General features: G+C 40.1%; 1 protein-coding gene across 11 annotated transcripts in view; it reads left to right on the forward strand.

Moving 5' to 3' along the window:
- The window catches only part of plekha5 (pleckstrin homology domain containing, family A member 5), a 100,821-nt gene extending 78,986 nt beyond the window's left edge, over positions 1-21,835 (forward strand). For 2 of the 11 annotated variants that reach the window (XM_053650799.1, XM_053650807.1), the window contains 16 exons: positions 3,253-3,703; positions 3,838-3,909; positions 13,911-13,973; positions 14,573-14,653; positions 14,850-14,999; positions 15,602-15,703; positions 15,821-15,929; positions 16,050-16,081; positions 16,755-16,875; positions 16,968-17,080; positions 18,200-18,394; positions 18,842-18,925; positions 19,036-19,136; positions 19,227-19,363; positions 19,667-19,754; positions 20,769-21,835. In XM_053650799.1, the coding sequence (XP_053506774.1) occupies positions 3,253-3,703; positions 3,838-3,909; positions 13,911-13,973; positions 14,573-14,653; positions 14,850-14,999; positions 15,602-15,703; positions 15,821-15,929; positions 16,050-16,081; positions 16,755-16,875; positions 16,968-17,080; positions 18,200-18,394; positions 18,842-18,925; positions 19,036-19,136; positions 19,227-19,363; positions 19,667-19,754; positions 20,769-20,796 (1,927 nt within the window). In that variant the 3' untranslated portion in view covers positions 20,797-21,835. Of the gene's footprint in view, positions 1-3,252; positions 3,704-3,837; positions 3,910-7,111; positions 7,232-8,084; positions 8,139-12,515; positions 12,597-13,910; positions 13,974-14,572; positions 14,654-14,849; positions 15,000-15,601; positions 15,704-15,820; positions 16,004-16,049; positions 16,082-16,230; positions 16,402-16,754; positions 16,876-16,967; positions 17,081-18,199; positions 18,395-18,841; positions 18,926-19,035; positions 19,137-19,226; positions 19,364-19,666; positions 19,781-20,764 lie in introns of all 11 variants that reach the window. The other 9 variants (XM_053650813.1, XM_053650801.1, XM_053650803.1 and 6 more) reach the window with 9 other exon arrangements.
- The last annotated feature ends 3,364 nt before the right edge of the window (positions 21,836-25,199 follow it).

Below are 25,199 nucleotides of genomic sequence, written 5' to 3' on the forward strand. Positions count from 1 at the left end.
AAGTGCAAATACACAACAGTGAGAGACAAGTGCAAGATAATAAATTCACAGGACAATAAATACACAGAACAAGGGCTGTAAACTATTTTGTAATGTAGCAGCAATAAGTATAGCAGCAATGACCTCAATTCATATGAACAGTTGTGCTATGTTGGCTTAGGACTACAATTGCCACAACAGTTTTGCATTCAAGTCTCCAACAGTGAACAGTGGAGAAGTTCAACAAAACAGACTTCATGTAAAACTGTAATGAATTTCCTGGTTACACAGCTGTACTATTTGACCATGTAGTATTAGCACATTTATAGAAGGGATTTGTTTATAATTTCACTATCCGGTGTCACCCAAAGGAGGATGGGTTCCCTTTTGAATCTAGTTCCTCTCAAGGTTTCTTCCTCATATCGTCTCTGAGTTTTTCCTTGCCCCCATTGCCTCTGGCTTACTCATTAGGGATAAATTCATATATTTAAAATCTATATTCTGAATTTGCATGTTTCTGTAAAGCTGCTTTGAGACAATGTCCATAGTTAAGTGCTATACAAATAAAACTGAATTGAATTTTAGTTGCTGATCCTGATGGACTGGGGTCTCCCAGTCAGTTCAGGGTCCAGTTGCAAAGGGAGGTGGTCAAACCCAGCAGGCTCAGCTTTCAGTTGTTGTGTTGAATGCTGAACTGAAGTCTATGAACAGCATCCTTACATAGTTGTCCTTGTTGTCCAGATGGGTCAGAGAAAGGTGGATGGTAGCAGATATGGAGTCCTCTGTTGAGCGGTTGGGACAGTAGGCATTCTGACATGGGTCCAGTGTGGTGGGAAGACTGCTCTTTATGTGCTTCATGACTAGCCACTTGAAGCACTTGATAATGATGGGTGTGAGTGCAACGAGCCGGTAGTCATTCAGGTCGAACACAGATGATTTCTTCGCCACAGGGATGATGGTAGTCGTCTTGAAGCACACAGGGACAACTGCTTAGCTCAGTGAAAAGTTGACATTATCTGTGAGGACATATGCAAGCTGATGTGCACATTTCCGTGGGTTAACTCTGGACAGAGTCTTCCTGATGTGTCTGCAGATGGACAAAGTACTTGGTCTGAGGGAGTTGGGTTTGGTTTACCGAGCTGGCATGTTCTTCTGTGCTTTGAACCGTGAGTAGAAATCGTTCAGTGCGTCTGGAAGCAAGGCGTCACCGTCACAGACAAGTGTTGTAGCCTTGGAGTCTGTGATGGCCTGAATGCCTTGTCACATACACCTTATATCCTTGGTGTTTGGAAGTGGCTGTGGATTCTTTCTGCATAGTGCTTTACCTCTCTGATAGCCCGAGACAGATTGGCCTTTACTGTGCCTTGTCATCAGACCTGAAGGCAATGTCTTGGGTTTTCAGCAACGAGCACACTTCAGCAGTCATCCATGGTTTCAGAATTTTTTCCCCTGATAGTCCTTTGTTGAGTTGGCAGTGTGTTTTGAATCATTGTCTTGCTGCATGATGAAGTTCCTCCCGATTAATTTAGATGCATTTCTCTGTAAATTGTCAGATAAAATTAAAACTTCCTTCCTGTAAACTTCTGAATTCACTCTGCTGCTACCATCATGAGTTCCATCATCAATAAAGATTAGTGAGCCTGTTCCAGAAGCAGCCATGCAAGCCCTAGCCATCCTTTTTAGCAACAAATGCAGTCTTCACAGGTGAAACAGAGGGCTAAAACCAAGAGAAGTTCATAGCTATTTATTGTTTAAACAGTCAGTCTAACACACTTGGGGCACAAGAAACACCGTCAGTCACATATTCCAATATTTTTTGCTTGCCTTCAGATTGGGTGTTCTGATTCAAAATGTGCTATGTTCTATGTCATTTAACACATCTACATGTAAATACCAGGAAATAAAAGCTGAAATTCAAAATTCTCTTCTCATAGTCATATTTCCTATCATACAACAAATCCCCTATCATTCTATCAAATGCTTACTCTGAGAGTGAACCAAGCCTACTGCATCATTTCATGCTGCGTCACACACACTGAGACGCCCTCTTTGCATGCGTGAGCTCATAGATGCCCATGACTGGTTAGAGTAGCTGTGATGGAGAGGGGAGAGAGAGTATGCCCCTCAAACCCCTCCCCTCCTAGTCTCTTGGATTACTGGCCACAGGTGACTGTAGCATTGTCAGGATTCGGGCTCGCGATCTCCGGACGATAAGGCGTATGCTTTTGATGTGAAATTCCAGACAGACAGTCACTGAGCACAGAATCCAAGCCAGGACCCTGAGGCTGTGAGGTGGCAATGCTACCCACTGCACCACCATGCCGCACATGATTGTATTAATTTCATTTAATGCTTGTCGCCTTCTCGTCTTCTCTCGAGATTTGCTAACATGATTGAATCATAATCCTAGGTCAGTGGATCGCACTCACTCTACATAATCGCATACGTTGATTCTATTTTTGTTTCAATTAAATTTAGTGTGAGTAATGAAATCACATTTTGAAGAGTAACTAAATATTTTAATGTGGAGCACACAATATTTTTCTCGGTGTGACCTACTGGGCAGCATCTCTGTTCTCTATGCTCACTTAGGCTGTAGGTTATGTTACTGTAGAAGTTATTTCCCTTAGCCCTACAGGTGCTTTTTACTCTGAATAACATCTGTAACCCTGCCTAAGAATAACTTGACTAGAGGAGATGTACTGCCTCCTGGTGCTCTTGTCCAATTTTGCTTTCTTATTTGAAGATTTAAGGTCATGTTTCCGCTGGATATTTGTTTCTGTTTTTTTTTTAATATATATATATATATTAAAGCGTATTAGAACTAAACAGCAGCCAAACAATGTTGCTCTTGAGATTTAAGTTGCCTTAACTATTTGAATATAGAATTAGCATTGCTTTGAAGGGACTGAGTGATCTGTTTTTCTACGTTAATTATTTGTTTTACAAAGTGTTTTAATAAGGGCAGTGCAAAAATGCAATCAGAACAATCCAAAATGGGATCCAAAAGGCAGAGTTACAGTTGATCTGATCCAGGGCACAGTTTGAAGTCTTTTTCTGTTCATTTATCAAGTAGGCCACATAGAGAAAACGCATATATAACTGACCAAAATGCAGTAACTCAAGATTTATGCTTCAGACGTAATGAATTGGTTTTTTCCAGACACAGAAGGGACACCACAAACAAGGAATGACCCGAATGGTGAATAATTTAGAGAGTTTTAGCCAGGAAGACACTTATGACATGATGCTGATATTTCATCTCTGTTTCAGCATCACTTCATATCAGACTCTGCCCAGGAACATGCCTAGCCATAGGACACAGGTGGTGCCACGCTATCCCGAGGGCTACCGCACGCTTCCACGTAACATGCTGCGGCCAGACAGCGTCTGTAGTGTGGCAGGTTCAATGTACGACTGTGCGCTGCAGCCCGTGGCAGCAGAGAAGAGGCGCTCTATGCGAGATGACACTTTGTGGCAGCTGTATGAGTGGCAGCAGAGGCAGGCCTACAGCCGTATGGGCTACAGCACACTGCCCAGCCCCAAGACTCTGAGCCACATTGCAGAGTCCATCCCCTCATCACCCTCGCATGGCTCCCTGGCTCTGTACCACTCCGTCTCCCCCAACCGGCCCTACAATCCCAGCACATGCTCTGAAGTTTCCTCACCTGTGTTCCGTGGAGATGTCAGCATCGACCGGCGTCACAGAGCACACGTTGCAAAGGTAGGCACTGATCTAAAAGTCATCTAAACTAATATATTTGTATAACTCTTAATCTCCGGCACTTTTGGTTTGTGGCCTTTTTTTCCTTTTCCTCATTGGGGTCTTGCCTTTTTCTTTGCTTTGCTCTCTGTCAGTATGCATACCCACCTGACTGCAGGGTCCCAGCAGCTCAGAGCATCACACCGCAGTCCCTGCAGGGTAAAACGGTATGCTACTTTTCCTGTCTGCTTCTGTATTGTTACATTAAAACACTCTCCTAGCTCCTAAATACAGTACAAGTAATGAGTGAATGGGCAAAGGAGTTTCTGTACTCCTGTGCTTTTGTCCTTCGGTTTCATGGTCAAATATAATACCTATTTTTGATGGACTTCAGTGTCATTTTGTGAAACCAAGCTAGGGACTATTTTGTTGTTGCATATCTTCTGATACTTATATATACATTTCCCAATGAACGTATTGGAACAGCAAGGCCAATACTTTTGTTTTTGCTCTACACTGAAGACACTTGGCTTTGAGATTAAAAGATGAATGAGAGAATAGATCAGAATTTCAGCTTTCACTTCCTGATATTTATATCTAGATGTGATGTCACCAACAACCTCTACAGGGCAGGGTTTGAGAGCAGAAATATAGAGGTCATACCACAAGATGCAAACCACACATCAGCAGTAAACATTCGGGAAGCCAGATTGGAATTCTCAAAGAGATGAGCCACAAAAGTTCTGGAACCAAGATGAACCTCTACCAAAGTGATGGAAAGGCCAAAGTTTGGAGAAAGAAAGGATCTGCTCATGATCAAAAACATACGAGCTCATCTGTGAAGCATGGTGGAGGTAGTGTCATGGCTTGGGCTTTCATGGCTGCTTCTGGAACATTCTCACTGATCTTTATTGATGATGAACTCATGATGGTAGCAGCAGAATGAATTCAGAAGTTTACATAAACAATATGTCTTCTAATTTATAGAGAAATGCATCCAATCTAATTGGGAGGAACTCTTGGAGTAAGACAATGATCCAAAACACACTTCCAGCTTAACAAAGGACTTTATCAGGGGGAAAAAGTGGAAGGTTTTAGACTGGCCAAGTCAATCACCAGACCTTAACCCAACTGAGCAGCATTTCACCACCTGAAGAGGAGGCTGAAGGGAAAAAACCCCCAAGACAAAAGAACAACTGAAAGTGACTGGGGTAAAAGCCTGGAAATGCATCACAAAAGAAGAAACCAACAGTTTGGTGATGTCAGTGGGTCTCAGGCTTGATGCAGTTATTGCAAGCAAGGGATATGCAACGGAATATTAAGTGTTATTTACTTAAAGACTATCTGTTCCTATACTTTTGTGCACCTACAAATTGGGTGGGCTGCCACCAAAGGTGCCACGTTCCAGGTTGTTTAATACATCTAGATGTAAATATCAGGTTTGAAATCTGAAATTGTGATCCATCACCTCATCTTTTAATCTCAAACCCAAATGTTTTCAGTTTATAACAAAAACAAAAGAATTGTCCTTTCTCCCAGTGTGTGTTAGACTTCACCCTCCCCAGTTGGTAACTGAATTATGACATGATGGGAAATAAAATCTAACAACAGGAAAAAGGAAATTAAATATGGCCGGTCTAGTCAGGGACGTAGAACAAGAGCACCAAACTAGTTCAATGTACACAAATGAAAAGCAGACACACAATTTTTGTTACTGGTAAGTAACGTTTTTTTTGTTTTTGTTTTCCCCCCAGTCTGTGTAGCCTACTGGTATATTATTTAAATCTTACCTCCAGACTCCCAAATGTTTTAGGATCAGCATCATGTAACGTATAATTTCATTCCGCATATTCATTATATGAATGAATGAATTCTACTCCCTATAAAGCATAGCCTATAATGCTACATGCCTTACACACAAGGTCAATTAAAATTTCTATAAAATATTTTTTGCTTATAAACTGATCATGCCTGATTAAACCTGTTTGTTTTGGCACTGCACTCATGGGAACGAGAGAAAACCCTATTTACTATCTAACACAGACTAAGGTTGGGCATTTATCCAGCTAGCATGTCTGTACATTTTGAAATAGGGAATTTGCTAACTCTGTTGTACACGTGTAGCATTGCACTTCAACATATTTTGATAATAACAGCTTCTGGTAAATCATTGTGGATGATTCCATAGTTATATGTTGTAGCACAAACTTCAGTAAAAGTCCATAAGCTGTGTGCATATAGACGTGTCCTTATCATTTCAAGCACAGCTGCTAGGTGTAATAGCTTTCCAAAGCTACTATTTCATTATACAAGGCAGTGTGTTTTTAAAATTTAGTTTAGGAACATTATATTGGAATGGGGCTGTTTAAAAATAAAACCTGTTTAAAAATAAAACCATTTAAGGCATCCATTGAGCATTTATTTATTTATTTATTTATTTATTTATTTATTTAGCGAAAGTACGTTTTGAATCCTTTTTGCCAACAAAATAAAAGTGGTAATTTGGGTACAAACGGTCTTTATTGGAACATGTATGCTATATGTATTCACACACATGGCTAAAACAACAGAGTGGTGAAGATGTACAGGCAAATGTCAGAAGGCTTTCAGAGATGTTTACGCAGCCTTATTAAGTGCGATTTTTGCTTCCTTCCGAACTGGCTTTTACACCTTGTGTATTGTTTCCACTTTGATTGGAAAAGTCTCTCTCCAAACTGAAGCACCTGAACCACCTGCCCATCCTCTCATGACTGGTTAGTAGAGACGAACGGTGGATGAAAATCTCGTCACGCTCTCTACATGTTGAACAATGAAAGTTGGCTTGTATTGAGTCGTCATGCTTAATGGTGGCTTTTCAAGTCAAGTAGCTTGTAACTAGTGAGACAATTTTATTGACCGACAATACCTTTATTGTATTATTATTATAGTTTTGGGCTGTCTGTGCGTCTGTCCACGATTCTTGATAGTGCAATATCCCGAGAACGAGTGGTTTGAAGGATCTATAGGGAATGATCACCGTAACCAGGTCAAATGTCTGAAGTAGTTTTTAGTAATCATTTACCGTCTCTCACCTTCCCCACATGTGTTTGAAGAAGTCTAATGTTTCCTGAATATTATTGGAATTCAGCTCGTCAGATTAGGGTTAGATCATCCGACAATGAATGCCTCGCTTTAGTGTCATCTGGACAGTTGTTCCTGGATTACTACTATAAACTAACCACATGTCACCACATGGTTTAGTAGTTTGCATAAAATCATGCAGATACAGGCCAAGAGCTTCACATCAAACATCAGAATGAAGGAAAAAAAGTGTGATTTTTACACGCTCCTACCCCGTACAGCAGTTCCGAGCCACCGTACAGGCATTTTCAGCATTTATTAAGGTTTTCTAACCGTGATTCCTGTACATATTGTTTCCTGTGACCCCAGCCAGAAGAGCTGACCCTGCTGCTTATCAAGCTGCGACGGCAGCAGGCTGAGCTCAACAGCGTCCGAGAACAGACTCTTGCTCAGCTAATGCAGCTAAACATTGATGCCGCCAACCCGAAGGTCAGCCTTGGAGGATTATCTGCGCTAGACTGTGAAGGAATGCTAGTTTTGTTTTATTTATTTTTTCCCTCCCCCATTTTACAGCATGCTGCTGTTTGTTACTTTTTATTTATTGGTTGGGTCCGTCTTGCCGCGTACTAACGGTGGTAAAGTCAATAGCTTCTTACAGATGTATTGTCGTGCTAATTGACTGTTATTCCTGCTTGAGCAGTGTGTCCTGGGAAAATTTATGCACCAGGCTACTGGGGCCAGTTCCCAGGCGCCTCTGACAGCCAGGAGCTCCAGCCTGATTGACACGATAAGATACTGACATTTTTTATCCTATTATACTCATATACACACAGACAGTTTACAGTGTGTGTGTGTGTGTGTGTGTGTGTAATAATGTGTGTGTGTGTGTGTGTGTAATAATTTGTGTGTGTAATGCGTGTGTCTGTAAGTGTGTTCTTCCTGGGGACTGGCTCCAAAGACTGCTGCACACAGACGCTTGTGTATCTTTCATTTACACCCATGACATTCAGTATTCTTTTTTGGATGCAAGTCTGCTCGTATTTTCTACGACCCACTAATGCATGATGAATTTACTCAGACCCTGCACTGCACTCGTCCCAGCCGACAACCGCTTGAATCCTTTTTCAGTTGTGAATGGCTTCTTTGTGTGTGTGTGTGTGTGTGTGTGTGTGTGTGTGTGTGTGTGTGTGTGCGTGTGTGTGTGTGCGTATATATATAATATAATTTTATTTATTTATTTTTAAAATTCTGTTGTGAGTCTCTTGCCTGCTTGAGGGGTCCTCTGATTCTGACTACTCTTCTACTTAGCACTCTTCTTTCTATTTTTCACTGCCTTCACTAGAATAAGGTGCTTTCTCATCAACTGCAGAGGAATCTCATGTATCTGGACAGCCAGGTGAGGGCACTCTTGGGTGATCTCTCTCTCTCTCTCTCTCTCTCTCTCTCTCTCTCTCTCTCTCTCTCTCTCTCTCTTCTTCTTCTTCTCTCTCTCTAGGACTATATATTATTATGCCTTTCTACTACTATTGGCGCTGTCTGGTGAATATGAACTTGTACAGTAATAAACCACAAAAGGCATCAAGGGAGATTATCGCCATAATTAATTAAGGAGCATATCTAATCTTTTTGACATGATTCATTCCTTCATGTTCAGTAACTGCTGTAGAGAGGATTTTTGTATATGTGTAATTAAGTTTTTTTGGATGAATCCAGGAGTTTTGACCATTCCGCCTATACAAAGATTTTCAAATGTTAATAAATTAATGAAAGCATAAAATAGCATAAAAAAATGGTTTAATTTAAAACTTCAACCATGTTTTTCATTTTGAAAAAGGTACCAATTACGTGTGCCTTTAAAAAAAAATAATAAATAAATATATATATATATATATATATATATATATATATATATATATATATATATATATATATATATATATATTCCACATATTTATTCCAAATTGAAATAGACTATTTGACTATTATGAGACAAGTGGTTAAGACGTTGGGCTACTGATCGGAAGATCGTGAGTTCAAACCCCAGCGCTGCCACTGTTGGGGCCCTTGAGCAAGGCCCTTAACTCTCAACTGCTCAGATGTATAAATGAGATAAATGTAAGTCCCTCTGGATAAGGGTGTCTGCCAAATGCCGTGAATGTATTTCCAACCTCAATCCGAACCTCAGAATCTGACACTATTTTCATAAAACATCTAAAGACCCACCTCTTCTGTGAGCGCTTAACTAACCCCTAAAATGCCAATCCCACTTTATTTAAAATAAATAAATAAATAAATACTCTGGCTCTTACACCTCTACTCTGTGCACTTTGCTTCACTAGAACTCAATTATAAATCTTGTACAGTAGCTCTACTTGTACTGTTCTCCGCTTGATATATATCGCTTTGCTTGTATTTCCTCATTTGTAAGTCGCTTTGGATAAAAAGCGTCCGCTAAATGAATAAATGTAAATATATTTCAAGATATATAGTATGTAACTGCAATTTATTTTGCTATTAATTGTCGATATAGTAAGTTTTTTTCACCAAATTTCCAAATCTCCGATTTCACATCACCTCCCCGTCAGTGAATTGAAATGGATCCAGGAACAGAAACACAGGGCACTGAAATTCTTACAGCACCCAGTCACCTAGTAAACGAGTACACAAGTTGCCATATATTTCTTACCTTAAGCTTGAAGGATCTGTTAATATTTATAGGCAAAGTCAGTTTACACAGGTTGCCTAATTTTCCTGAGTTGTCTGACTCATGTTTTTAAACAGAACCATTTGCCTTTAAACTCCACAAAGATTCCGAGGGTGGAAAATGTGGACTGAAGAGACCAATCCCCCCCGCCGCCGAATGCAATACGATGTTACATAAAATCAAAAGAAAATTTACAAAGAAGCAAATGAAAACAAACTCTGATATGATGATGTATATAAGAGAAGATGGAAAGATTTGATATAAGCATCTACAGTAATAGGTTGCCATTATATTGCTGCGTGAATAGTCCTGGTTGTATTGATCACATTAATCACTGAAGAATTGTCCTAATTTAGCAATTTGGCTTCCACCCAGCTTGTAAAATAACACTCGGTATGCACATTCTATATTTCGCACAAAGCTGTAATCTCACTCTCACTCCAGTGCTGCGTTGCTCTCAGGAAGTGTTTTCCCCCCCTTCAACCCATCCAAACAGCTTGTTTTAATGGCTGGATAGTATTTTCTAAAACAGATGTTTTGTCAAATTTGCAGTCTCTTAGAACATCAGTGTATAAACATTTTGTCATCCCTCACAATACAGAAAGCTTGTGTGTTGATTACAATACTTATACCACAGCATGGTTGAATTCTTGAATCGGAAGGTGTTGCTTAATCTTCTATAGCTGCACATAAATTAATGAAAATAATGAATAGATTAAACATATATTATATAACAAAGAAAGCCGGATAATCATTGATATGGTGAAGTTTTCTTTAAGGTGGCGTTCGTTTAACTTTTATGGAAGGAGTCTCCAGTGTCAGCACTTTGTAACAGTAACAGGCAGTAAGTGTCCCAACACAGGAGTTATAAGCAGTCGTTATAAACGCCTCACCAGGATCTTTTTTTCTTTCTTTCTTTCTTGACGTTAATGATGCAAAACATGCAGCTTGTCATGTTGCAGAGAAACTGAAAAAATGTCAACTCTGTTTTACAGTTTGTTTAGTCTGTTTCTTTGTTTGGTTGCAGCTGAACTTGCAGTTAAAGTAATCTTGAAAGTCAGGTCTTGATTTACTTCTCACACCCTTGATTATGATACAGCAACATTTGTTATTTAGATTCGTGAAATCTTAGAGGCGTATATGCGTTTTTCACCAGTCACCGGTTTACTAGCCTACAGTAGGTTAGGCACTAATATGGGTCCAGAAGTGGAGGCCATGGGTGCTGGTACAGTAGCTGGTGGAGCAAAGAAGCAGGGTTTCTGTAGCCATGAGCTGAGGCACTGGCGAAGGTTTAGCCAAGGAGTAATACCCACCAGCATAGGCCGAGGACCGCAATATCTTCCACTCTTTTTTTTTTCTTCTTTTCTTTTCTTTTCTTTTTTTTCCCCGGTATCCTAAATGGAAGACATTCCCAGCGGACCATGTGATCATACAGCTCAGACAGGGCCATATACTCAGAGTATAGCAAACACTTATACAAAACACCATTTTAAACACCCAGGGGTCCCATCATGTTTGCTGGCTAATGGAGGCAGGTTAGCTGGCGGACTGAGTGGTGCCACTCGGAGGCCTACTGCTGCTTCTCAAATTACTGCTGTCGCTTAGCCAGAATGCAAGAATATAGAAGCTACGTCCATGGTTGGGAAATTTTCTATAGCCTAGAAGCAGTTGGTCTACGCACATTATTAAGTCTTTTCCATGAATCACTAAAGGCCAAAACAGTTATATATTCCTCAAAGGTAAACCCGTTAATCTAATGGGTTTCACATAACATTCCACATAAAATTAATCTTGGAAACAATGATACAGCTTAGCAATGGTGTGATGAATACACAATCACATGACGAGCAGAAGGCTACAAATGATTGACTAATCTCCCAATGAGGATGTGAGGAAGAGATACTTGGGAAGGAAACATTAACAGAGCAAAATGAGAAGTCCTCTCTCACTGACGTCACTTTTTTGGTAATACATTGTGGAGCCTTATTGCCGGTCACTGGGCATACAGGATCTGTGTGATGACACATTAAACTAAGTTTGCATGGATTTTTTTTTTTTTTTTTTTTAAATTATAACCTATAATAGTATAAAATATTCTTTTCAAGAATTTCTTTTGCGATCAATAAAATCACAACTCCTCACTTCTGGGTTGCTGTTTTGTTTTTGTTTTTTTACATCAAGCCAATTTTTTGATTCTACCCACTGTTTCTCAAATAATGATTATTATTAATATTGTGTGTGTGGTTCTTTATAAAAAGCTTTACATTCCTGCTGTAACATGAACAACATGTTAACATTTATGCCCTCGTTCTAATACATTATTGTTTATGTAGTAACAGGGACTCATACACAGGGACTTGTTTGGTGGGTGCTCTACATATCTACATAAAGATTAATAATAAATGAGTTTTTAAAAGAACATGTTATTTAACAAAGAAAATCATATCATCAATGTGATATGTTTTATAATACATTTATGTAATGTATATGGAAAGATTCTCTAGTGTCAGTGCTTTGTAACTGTCACGGAAGTCTTCAGGACATAGGCGTATTCTCTTTCCAATTTCTCGGTAAAATGACAAGCTGCGTTTTTTGTTGTTGTTTTTGAGAGAGAGAGAGATATGCAGCTGAGGGAATGACTTTCTTGTGGCTATAACACAAGTGAGAAAAGTCACTTGTTTCTCGCATGTTCCACACCGTTAAATCTATCTATAAAGCGTTAAAATGTATGACATGCCGTTCATTAATTAATGAAACATTGTGTATTATAAGCGTAAAAACGCACTCCAGATCGTGCAGTTATACGTAAATAATCCACTTCAGGGTGGCATCATGTCGCATCACACCACCCCAGCGTGAATTATTTTTGTATAACTGCATGTTCTGCAGTGTGTGGTTCTTTATGCTTCTATAACTTCTTGAGAATTCAGAGTTCAGTTTTTTGCCAGCTCTCATATACAGTACAGCAAAGACATGAACACACACACACACACACACATGCACACACCTTTGTAAGCTTTAGCAGTTCTGTTCTACTCTGAATGCTCTTCCTCCTCCTCACTATACCAGATGAAGCAGAATGAGCCTATAATCTTCATGATTCACACTATGATTGAGAGCTCGGCACCGAGGCCTCAACTATACCAGCAAGTAAGGTCTTGATGTACACCCAGTTTTGCACCCATCTCTCTTGTATCACAGGACCTCCTGTTACTCCTCCCTCACTGTCTCATCCAGTGTTGGGTCTATTAAAGCACATTTCATTGTTCTTTTTTTTTTTTTTTTTTTTTCTTGGTGGTTGTCGTTTTCTTGCAAATGGTGTTAGCATGGCTTGAATGTATTGTGTTCTCTACAATGCCATGCAAACTTGCCGACAGATGCTGGCCTGATCACCCCATTGAAAGTCATTTGCAATGCCCATTCATGCTGGCTGCCAGGTTTTATTAAAAAAATGGAAGATGACTTATCTGGACACAAACAACATTTTATGTGTTCACATTTCTTTTGTGCTTTTTGTGAGTAAAAGGCCCTTGAGCCTCTCATCCCCCCCACCCCCACCCCCCTCTTTAGCAGTGGAATTTCTGGACTCAAGAATTGACTAAACAGGCTGAAGGGAATGATGATAATTGAGCCTATCAGCTCTGTACCTCCTGTACAGCTCATGGAGAACGTCCTCTCAGCTGCCCTTGCTGCATCCTGCTTTTCATCACCTGAGAGGATCTGCCATGGCCGGCGGGGTCAGCTAATACGACTCAAATTAGCCTAGCGTTTCAAATCGCTGTTTATTAAACATGAATAGGAATCATGGAGACACGCTTATTTTTCCTAGAATTCCTAGCCATCATGAGCCTGACATGTGAATTCATCTTCCTACTGCATTCTGTGGAATAGTTCATGCAAAATTGTTTTTTGTTTTGTTCCATATGGAATCTTGTCTTTCCGTATGTATGTCCCTCTCTGCTCCTGGTGTCTCGTAATACAAGTGATGAATGTTTCACAAACATGTTGTATGCTGGTGACACACCACACCTTTGCCACTTTTAGAACATAAATGCTTATAAAAGTGCTGCTGCCAAACTTTCATCATCCTCACTCCCCTGCTTCCTTTTTCATCAACTCGAAGTGTGTGTGTGTGTGTTTGAGAGAGAGAGAACCAATTATGTTACCAATTTTAGAGTCGGAAGATATTTCTGCTACAGTAAACTTGATCTACACATAAAGGGTACAATGCATTACATAGTCATCCTGCAGCACTAGAACATTCTTATCCATGACGAGTGCCTTGCTTTAGTCCTGACTCTTCCTTAGTAAGAGGGAGGGTTGAAATAGTACCACTAATGACTTATCTGTATCATCTTGCTTGAGTTCTGTCATTACTACAGGGTGTAAAGGGTAGTTGTAGCTCCATGGTTACACACTTAAATGTTTTTCAGACCTGCATCTGACTGTTTCTTATTATTGCAGATGAGTCCTGAGGCATACAGCGACAGCATTTATGCCTACAGACCTGAAGAACTAGATGTTGATGTAAGTTGACTACTACATATTCTTAATAAAGCTTATAGCAGTATGTAAATAGAACAGATTTATTGCATGCTGATGTTGGATTTCTGTGTATGATTGTGCGAGTACTCTCGCTGTATACTCATACTTCACTTTTTTTTTTTTTTAACAATAATTACCCTTCTGTGTTTCTAGATGCTCGAGTAACACTTCTTCTTAATAGATACACTTGATACTAGCATAATTTGTTCGGTAATGCACTTGCCACTTCATCTGTCTTGTCCCTACAATTACCGACCATTTTATTGAGTACGCCACCATCTAGGGTCACTTAGTAGGTGTAAAATGACTAGATTACCTGTACTGCATCTGACTTGAAATCCACAGGGTAGTTGCCACTCATCTGTTTGCGATAAGAAAGGTTTACATGCACATTTTCCTTGCTGCGTGTACACTTTTCTAGTTTTTACACTATTTTAGGTTAGTTTACAAAGAATGGACTACTACGCAAATCGTACCTTCTCAGCGGCGGTCCTACTACGCTCCCTTTGTACGGTATTCTGTTACGCTGTGCGTTCACTACATGCGAGGAAGAACAATATTACTTCTGCTTATTTCTTTAGACAAAGTTGAGCAGGTTGTGCGAACAAGGCAAAGTGGTGCGAACACAAGAGGAGAAGCTTCAGCAACTCCACAGAGAGAAGGTAGATCTGAATATTCCAGTATCCTTTAACTGAGCAATCTATAATATAATATTGATTTTGTTGGGTTTATTTTTTTATTTGTTTATTTTTTTAAAATGCTGATTATCGATTCAAGCCTGATGGGCACACGTGGAAGTGCTGTTTGTCTTTTTTTTAGCTTAAAGCTGATGTGTTTGTCGGATTCTCCTGTGTCTAGCACACCCTAGAAACAGCCCTTTTATCAGCAAGTCAGGAGCTCGAGATGAGCGCGGATAACCCAGTGGCCATGCAGAGCCTCATACAGCAGAGGGATGTACTGCAGAATGGCCTTTTGAGCTCCTGCAGAGAACTATCCCGAGTCAGCACTGTGAGTCAGTCCACACACACACACACACACACACACACATTCAAAGACACGTACAATACGATGAGGGGGCAGTTGTAAGTAGTCAGATTTTATTTGATGATCAGGTCTGGAAAGAACAGTATTACATTGAAAAAGGAAATTGAACAGACAATACAAAATTTTAAATAATGCCTCAAAACTACTGATCCAACTGTAGTCCATCTGTACCACTCTTTCCAGAACAGCATGTAAAAATTCAGATGGATACAGTAAGTATAGAAATAATAATCACAAATAATAAAGTATAATATTCACACTTTTTTAAATTACCACACACTGCCATTACCAGGATTGCATTTGCAATTATCAGGTGATTTTAAGGCTTAGTAAATACAAGTGTAAGGCACTATATTAATCTATTTGCACTTACACCACCCTGTTGTTTGTGCCTACAGTTAGAAACACCCCAAAATGGTAAACATGAGAAAAACATACTATTTTGTATTTGAAAGGTTCAACCCTCTGGCGGCCATTCTTTATAAATCTCTTGTACTGTATTTTGATGGTTGAAAAGCAAATCTGGGCCCCGGTGTACGTTTTGTGTTTGTTTGCTTGTTTTCTAGGAGCTGGATAGAAGTTGGAAAGAGTACGATAAACTGGAGGCCGACGTGACCGTGGCTAAGAGGAACCTGCTCGATCAGCTGGAGGCTCTCGGCAGTCCACAGGTAACTGTGCAATGCAAAGCTTAAAAATCTCCATTTCTGAAAATAAACGCTGTCAGCTATCATCATGCATAGAAGACAAGCTGGTAAGAAGTGTGTGTATGTGTGTGTGATTTACAGACAGAACCCCCTAGTCAGCAGCATGTCCAGATTCAAAAGGAGCTGTGGAGGATTCAGGACGTGATGGATGCACTGAACAAAAATAAACCAAAGAGAAGCGCTGAGCCAAGTGAGACTTGCACTCTTTCTCTCCCTTTCCATCGAACACACATTTTATCGCAAATTAAAGCTAACCCATTCCAAGTACAAATGTTCTAGATTTAATGTATACATGACCCTTTTCCCACAGGTTTTCCAATCTCTGGTCTTCAGAAAAAGGAGGTATGTATATATTGCTCAGCAAAGCTCTGATTTCCTTTCACACATACTTGAGTCCAATCTCGGTGTTACAGTCGGGGTCCGATATGTCATTCACCTCCAAACATTGGCCAAACTTTTACCTCTATCTTGGGAATATTTTTGATCTGTAGGAGTCAGATTCAGTGCCCCCACGTCCTCCACTTCCCCACCTTTATGAGGGCAGAGCGCGCCTGTGTGTGCCCCACCTGCCCGGCCCCAGCCACACTCAGCTTCACCCACCTCGCACAGGCCCTCACCAGCCCGAAGACCGCAAAGCTGCCCAGCGCAATGGCAGTCACAGCGTAAGAGGCTGCTGAACCCTCATCTCATCCCATACCCTCCATCATACCCATCATGCCCCTTCACCAACAGTGTCCTCTGATCTTTCCATTCTTTACTTTATAATGCGGTTTTGTGGTCCCAGCATCCTCGTTAATTCTATTTTGGGATTTTTTTTTTTGTTTGTCTTGTTTGTTCCCTCTGATTTTGATTCTCATTTGAACTCTGAACTCAGATGACAAATGAGGATTTTAAGACTAAGTTAGAGTACAGTGCTAATATTTTTGCCTCATCATATCTCCCCACATCGTTCATATATAAAATACAATGATTATGTGTGAGTAATAGGATGACTGAAATGACCAATCCTCCCCAGGGTCCGGACTACAGGCTGTATAAGAGTGAGCCGGAGCTGACAACAGTGGCTGAAGTAGATGAGAGCAATGGCGAGGAGAAATCTGAACAGGCTGCTGAAAAAGAGCCCTCTAGTACTAAAGGTGCTCTGGAGCACCTTTTGATCACAACAAATCAGAGTACAAAATTAGTTTTATTCGTCAAACCTCATTTTCCCAACAATTCCTCGTTTCAGTGTCCTATCCTGTGGGAGTAGTGAGCCCAAGGACAAAGTCACCTCTGCCAGTGTCCTCCACTATTGCTTCTTATGTGACTTTGAGGAAGGCCAAGAAACCTGAAGCAAAAGCAGTAGGTCCCTTTCACTAACCTCATTTACTGCTGTGGCTTGCCTGGGTCAACAGTTTAATTACCAGTTCACACCAGACACATTTCTGATGCTAAATGGATCTCCTTCTATATTAACCAACATTTGTTTAATCAATCTAGATTGCTAGTTATGTAACTGTGGACCTATTAAGACTGGATAACCACCAGGGGTGGTAATTATCACCAGCAGAGCTTCTCGTGTGCACATGCATGCCAGTGTGACTGTATGACATGGTATTTGCGATAAATACCAGTGTCATACAGCCATCTTTCCCTTGAGTCCCGAACGACAGCTGGTAGTTACACAGTGTCATAGAACCACAGTTACATACATAACTAGCATTCTGTTCCACCTCTCATCACCGTCTGGGGTGATGAATGTTACCTGGCCACAAAGTCACGAGGAACCACCCCACTTTAAGACTTAATGGAAAGGTGTTCAGAGATGATCCCACACTCGCACTCTCATTTCAGTCATGGGCTCATAAGGAGAGGCCTTAGGAGATCCAGTGCTGGGTACTTGGTGGAGTGTGATGGACAAAGGTCACTTGTCCCCTGCAAGACACCACCCAGAGCACTGTGATACACTGCAATGGCCACCACATACACTTTCAGAGTAAATAAACGCTAGTTTATTTAGCAATACAAGCAGGAAGGATACTACTTTTGGAAGTACCTTGGGACACCACACCACTTCTGGGTCCAGAGACCATTCTCCCATGTCCCTATAGGGTGTATGGCATTCACACTTACTCTAGTTTTATGGAAGAGCCCTTTCCTGAGTTCATTATGAGACATGGTGCCACAATGTGTGCAAGGAGGGTGGACGTGTACCAGGTGGCCCGCTGCCTCGGGGCTGATTCCTCTGGCCATCAGGGACTTTCCTTTTTTGATCAAGTCTCTATTCAAGGGGAAATGAATAAATTTCCAGCAAGTGGAAATTGCTGGGTTTTGGGAATTTAAATGGGGGGGGGGGGGGGTGAGAAAACTTAGATACAGTAAGTATGCATACCCCTTAATTAATACTTTTTTAAAGCCCATTTGCTTGTAGTACAACACTCAGTCTTTGTGTGTGTGTGTGTTTATTCATGTCTTAATCAGAACCGTCCAAATAGTACAGTGGAGCACATCAGCAGTAGTGTAGAGGGAGTTCGCCAGCGCATGAGTGTTGAGGAGCAAATGGAGCGGATTCGGAGGCACCAGCAGGGCGCGCTGCGAGAGAGAAGGAGGGAAGATGGTTCTCTTTCCCGCAGTCTTTCCTTCACCAAAGACACCTCCTATTACTACACCCTGCAGGTAGCATCCATAACAGCATCCATATACAGTACATCATCCATACACTCCCTCCACTCTCCAGATTCAGTATGACGCAGCGAAATCTTTAACTTTAATGCATTACAGTATTAAATACTCCTGCGGCATTGTTCAGAAATTCCCATATTCCCCAGGCTGTTTGATGTTCTAGCTGGTTCTGCAGCTTAATCAGAGAAATTATATAATTTTTGCACAAGACTGAGTGTAATATTCTGATCTTAGTGTTTTTAAGGTACTCGTGCCATTCTGACAGTTCTCGTAGCATGCTGGCTTTTGTGGAAGTTAAATGGTTATAATTAAATATTGCTATATAATAACTTAATAGGGACATAGTTACAGACACTGAGTTTTAATACGAGCCATATTAGGATAAGTTGGATTTTTTTCAATTTGACGAATATTCATTTCGTGTGTGTGTGTGTGTCTTAGAGCACAAAAAGAAGGGAGATGTCAGCTGGAGACTCGTACCATATCAGAGCCGCTATGTTCAAAGAAAACTGCAAAGCATTGGAGGTAACTCAACAAAAGATGAGATAGCAGAAGGCTTTCTTGTGTTTTAAATAGTACCCATAGGTACTTATTAGGTACTACCTTGTGCTCTTTTCTTGTTCCTCTCCACTCAGCAGGAGCAGGGAAAAGTGGTGTCGGGGCCTGAGTTTGGCGATAAGGTCCCTGAAGCCAGCAGAAGTCCAGAACATCGCAAACCCCGGGGCACTGAGGACAGGTAGGGGTTTCACGGGTGTGTGCGTGTATACACGTGTATGTGTCCATCAGTGTTTTGCAAGTGCCAAAAGTTTGCTCTGTTGTATGTCAGTCTGCAGACTGCAGTGATGGTACGAGTGGGGACAGAGGAAAATGATGATGATGAAAATCTCTCTGAACAAGGTCGAGATGAGATCGTCAAGGCCTCCTACAATCTGACGTCCTCTAAACACAGCACGGCGGTTTCAGGTGAGATTACTGTATGTGCTCTCTTATTAAAGCATGGTGGCATTTTGCTGACTGATGGGACTGAAACATTGCTGTAGTGTAAGAGGAATAAAACACTGTAGGACGTGCTGTCAACACCCAAACTATCGTGTTTTATTCCTTAGTTATTTTACTAATAAATTGTTATGTATCTGTTTGTCTTTCCGACCACCGAGTGTGTTTTTACGTCTAATGCATTAATGCATGTTCTTAATCTGTATGTATATTTAACATTTTTGCCTTATGGTGCCTGTTTATGGTCTTGTTTTGTCAAATGGTTTGCAGTGAACAGCTTTACCAGTTCGCCTCAGTCTCCAAGCTCCTCTCCTCTTCCTTCTTCCCCTCCTCACCTCCCTGATGGTTCCCACTTCATGTGTGTGTAGTGGAGATAAAAGTACAGTAAGGGTTTCCTGTCCTGTTATAATTAATCTTCTGTAACGATCCTTACTTTACCGTTACTGTAGGAAACAATCATGATTGGATAAGTACACAATTCTGATGAATGAATACCGTGATTACTTAATAGATTTAGGAAAAATCTATAGATAAAATGTGGCGTTGACTGCTTAAATGGGAAAAGATAATCACATTCATGTTTACTTGCTCCATATGAAGCTAAAGCCTCTGAGCTTACAGTGAAAGAAAACACAAAACAATATAAAGGGGAAAATAAAATGGTATGTCTTTGTTGTTGATGATTGATATTTTGATGACTAAAGTCATGGATGTAGCAACAATCTAGCCAAATTTAAGAGGGGATGCATTTCTGATTCAAATCCATGTTCCTATTTGCAGCGTTCTGTTGGTATTGTGATTATAGGCTCTCGCACTCCTCAGAGGAGGAGGCATTTGACAGCAGGGGATGCAAAACAGGGCATAGAACAACTTGTGCACAAAGTCTTGTTGGCTAGCAGGATCAGTGATGGATATGAAACAGTAATTAGCCTAACAGTTGGGTTTCATTACCTGAAAGCCACTGTCGAATTAAAAGACTAACCTAAAAGTGCTAAAAGACGTACTGTAGAATATCCAGCTAAGGAGGATATTGGGGGTTTCTGTGTTATTTAGTAAGATATCCACCTGTATCACTTAGATGACCGTAGATGAACCAAAGCTGATATACCATTCAAGGCAGAAGTTATGTTGCACTTGCCAGATTCTTTTGAACATAATACTAACTTAATAGTGATTTTCTGAAGTCTTATAACATAGGATTCAGTCTATTTGAGCTTTTCAGACTGAAATACAATTATTTTAATCACTTTCATTACAATATAAAGAAGTATTATGGTTATATGGGCAGGTTTAAAGCTGTTATGCTTGGTATGGCTAAAATAAAATTTTCAGCTTAAGTGACTGCTAATTGTTTGTCCTCTCTCCCAGCCAGCGTTGCCACCAACATCCATAAACACTGACACGTGAAGAAGGTACTAATGGAGAACCAAAAACGCAGCCTTGTAGAGGAGCGAGAGGCCGCACCGACAACCCGGTCGCAGCTCATGCCATTGCTCTAAATACCAACTGCCACAGAAGAATTACACGAACAGGTTACCTTAGAGTTATTAATGTTATTATTTATAATATTGTTCTTATTTTCATGTTTCATCGTGTTTTTAAATGATTGCGAGTTTTATTCTGTGTTTAGGCATTTTGTATAAAAGGATATGAGCAGTGCAGTGAGGAGGGTCTACTGATTTTACAGGTTTATTATAAAGAGTAGCCACAGTCTTTTCAGTGGGTGGGAAGTGGGATAGAGCTACATGCTCTCTCACATACGTACATGCCCACATGCACACGTTACTTCAAATATCCAGGAGTTATGCACAGAATCTGCTTATTTCTTTATTTAAAAAGTCTGGCTCTTTTACCGCTGATAAACACTCCGGTTTTAGCATAATATCTTTTGCACTGTATAACACCTCACTGATATTTTTTTTTTTTTTTTTTAAGTAGTAATGTGTTTATCAAATTATCTGTACAGAACACACACACAGTGTGAAAGGTGATTTCATTAAAGCACTGCTATACAGTAACACTGCAGATGAAAATATATTATTTTAGGTTTGTAAAGAAACTTTAGATAGTCTGTGAGTTCTTGCAGCACTGTTCCCCAAACAGAACATTCATGAACATTCATTTTATATTTCTATGGCTGAGATATATTTAACTAAAGATATAATTAAAGAGAGTATTCACAAAAAAAGAGAAGAAGAATAAAAGATTTGGTTTAGTGTGGTCTCTGTCCATGTTGGGGTCCATCTAGAAAAGTATAGCACATGTAAAGGTAAAAAGCAATAACCAGGGTTTTGGTGTTAACTTTATTGTAGAAGATGTAAAGATCATATTGTATATAATGTACACCATACAATAAAATTATAAAAACTTATCTAAGGAGTCAATATGCAAATCTCATCTGTTTTATATCATGTGAAATAAATGTTGTTATAAAAGGTGTATGTGATATCTTTTTTATTTACCCTGTTCTGTATCTGACATTAAGAAGTGACCTGCAGTTGCATTTAGTGTTGATGGAACAAGACGGAAATTAATACCAGGTGTACTTACATTGCACAATCAGACCAGTGCTTAAAATGTCATTCAACCAGTTTATGCACATTCAGTGAATGTCATTATGAATTCGTACTTTAACTGAATTTTCTTTGCCAAGCTTCCTTGTAGTGAGTTTGGAGGGGGCAGTGGAGTAATCAAAAAGAAATCAAATGCATGTACGTAGCACTAAATCCTATAGTCAGTCAATGCTCATTTGCACAATGTGAGAGAAACATATTTTCTCAACATCTTAGGATGCTATGTGTAAATTCAGTGCATTCATATAGCCAATAATAGTGTCCTGAAATCTCATCAGGTTCACAGATATTATAATGTACAAAGTAATTTGCAAGCAACTGTAGCAACTATTATTAGTCACTTATTGGGTGTATCTACAGTTGCAATCAAAATTATTCAACTCCCATTGCAAATCAGGTTTATTGTCAAAATTTACAGACTTTCAGCTGTATGCAATGAACAAATCAAATAAAAGGATTTGAAATAGTTCAACACAACGAATGCTTCAAGTGGTTTCCCCAAATTCAACTGAAAATGCAACTTATGATGATTTCTCCAGTCTCAAAATTATTCAACCCCCTGAATAGAATCCCTCACAACAGCAGAAAAAAACAGCCCTTGATTAGTTGCAGCAGGTGTGCTTGAGCTGGAACACATGAAATACCTGAACTGGCTAGGGGTAGAAAACATATGAAATACCTGGACGGGGCAGAAAAAGGAAGCTATCAACGGCTGCAAGCAGATTTGTGAGAAAGCAGGTTGTGAAAAACCCTCGAGTGACTGTAAAAGTCCTGCAGCAAGACTTGGTGACAGCAGGCACTGAGGTTTCAGTGAGCGCAGTAAGGTGTATACTAAACACCGAAGGTTTCCATGCCAGAACTCCAACATGTACACTACTACTTACCCAGAACCACAAGAAATGTTGGCTCAAAATCATATAAATAAGCCACAGAAGTTTTGGGATTCTGTTCTGTGGAGCAATGAAACAAAACTGAAACTTTTCAGCACGATGGATCTGAAGAAAGAATATTGAAGAAAGATCACACTGTCCACAGTCAAGCATGGTGGGGGCTCGGTGATGCTCTGGGGCTGCTTTGCATCCTCTAGTACTGGAAACCTGCAGCGTGTGGAAGGCAAGATGGATTCATTGAAGTATCTGGAAATCCTAGAAGAAAACATCATGCCATCTGTGAGGAAGCTGAAGCTTGGGCGTCAGTGGACATTCCAACAGGATAATGATCCCAAGCGTACCTCAAATTCCACCAAGGCTTGTAGAATCCTGGAAGATTCTACAGGGCCATCACAGTCACCTGATGTGAACCCCATAGAAAATCTCTGGTGGGATTTGAAGAAGGCGGTTGCAGCACACAAACCCAAGAATCTTACTGAACTGGAGGCCATTGCTCATGAGGAACGGGAGAAGATTCCTCAGGAACGCTGCCAGAAGATCTGCATCTCGTTTGCAGCAGGTCATAACAGCAAAAGGACCTCTAGTAAGTACTAAAGATGCTTGCCATGAAGGGGTTGAATAATTTTGAAACTGGAGAAATCATTATAAGTTGCATTTTCAGTTGAATTTGTGGAAACCAATTGAAGCATTTGTTGTGTCGGAACTATTTCAATTGCTTTTGTTTGATTTGTTCATTGCAAACAGCTGAAAGTCTGTCTGGCAATGACAGTTGAATAATTTTGACTGTAACTTTATTAATAAAAGTTTTATGTAAAAATATTAAATATATATATTTAAAAATATATTTATGTAAAAATATTTGTCTTTTACCATGGCAATCATCAGCAAAGAAAGGACTGATTCACTGATTCTTATTTTTAAAGCTGCTACTAAGGGTAGTGATAAATTTTAGAAAGAAGACTTGTTTGTCCTCTATTGCAGGGGTTCCCAAACTTTTCCAGGGCAAGGCCCCCCAAATGGCATTAACATTTGACCGAGGCCCCACTTTTGCAAGATGTCTTTAAAACACATTAAAAATACAGACTTCTGAATATATCCCCCTTTTTTATTATTAATAATTACCTCTTACATCTTTACATTACATTACATTAGGAATTGATTGTGTGTGTGTGTGGTTGTCTGAGAGTGGGAATTTATTTTTCGCACCAAATTGTTGAGGCCCCCAGGGCGGCCCCCACTTTGAAAACCACTGCTCTATTGTATCCAGCAGATAAATAACCTTGATGCAGCAGATCCTGCATTACACCAGACACACGATTTTGCATCATTAGCCCCATCTGCTGGACTTGTTCCTGCTCTGTGTATTTACTGCCCCATCTGCTGGATCTTTGCTGCTCTTCACAATCACTGTACAGTCCTGCAAAACATGTGTTTGCTTTAAATGCTTACTTATAATTCCACATAATGTTAATGACTACTGCAGCTTTTTTTTTCTTCTTCTAGGTGTTCAGTGAAATACTCCAGTACAATGATGAGTAAAAATATCTAATGCACACAGCTGGTGGAATAAAGTGAATATAGTAGGCTTCTGAATAAAGAATAAGGATCATATGCTGTGGTCATTTGTGGTGCACAAAGTGAGCTCCATGAAGACATATTGTGTTAAGGTTGGCAGAAGGTGGAAGAACTTGAGTGTACTGCACAGAGCCCTGACCTCAACCCCTCTGAACACCTTTGCGATGAACTAGAACTGGAGTCTCCTCGACCTCACTAATGCTCTTGTAGCGGAATGAACACAAATCCCCACAGCCACACCCCAAACTCTAGTGGAATGTCCTTCCAGAAGAATGTATAACCACAAAGTCCTCACCAAATCTGCTGTCAATTTGGCCCTGCACTGGAACTGAGGCTAAAGGCTACTAAAATTCCAAAAGCTCCCCCTTGTTGAAGATTTTCAACCTGCTAAACATGAGCTAATGAGTTAGTACGTAAAATAGCCAGTCCATAAGGTGCTTCACATCGAACAACACTGCAGCCAGGTGCTGTGGCATTCTGGCTACAACTAGGACAGCTTCATAGTTTAGTGCACATTTCTGTTGTTAATTGGAATAACCAAGTATAATAATCATATATAAACAATTACAGTAAAAATCATTTGAACTGTATTTGTATGGCTGAGTAAATGGAGCTCCTTCCCATCAACACCCATATGAACAGCTGTCCATAACATTCCTGTATTCTTAAAATGGTCGTTACTCAAGCTGTGCTTTCTTACACTCAGAAATAATGGCAAAAAAATTTTCCTTTTCAGGTTTTCTGCATTTCCGAATTCACTCAATT

This window comes from Ictalurus furcatus, chromosome 19 (assembly GCF_023375685.1).
Source record: "Ictalurus furcatus strain D&B chromosome 19, Billie_1.0, whole genome shotgun sequence".
Lineage (NCBI taxonomy): Eukaryota > Metazoa > Chordata > Actinopteri > Siluriformes > Ictaluridae > Ictalurus > Ictalurus furcatus.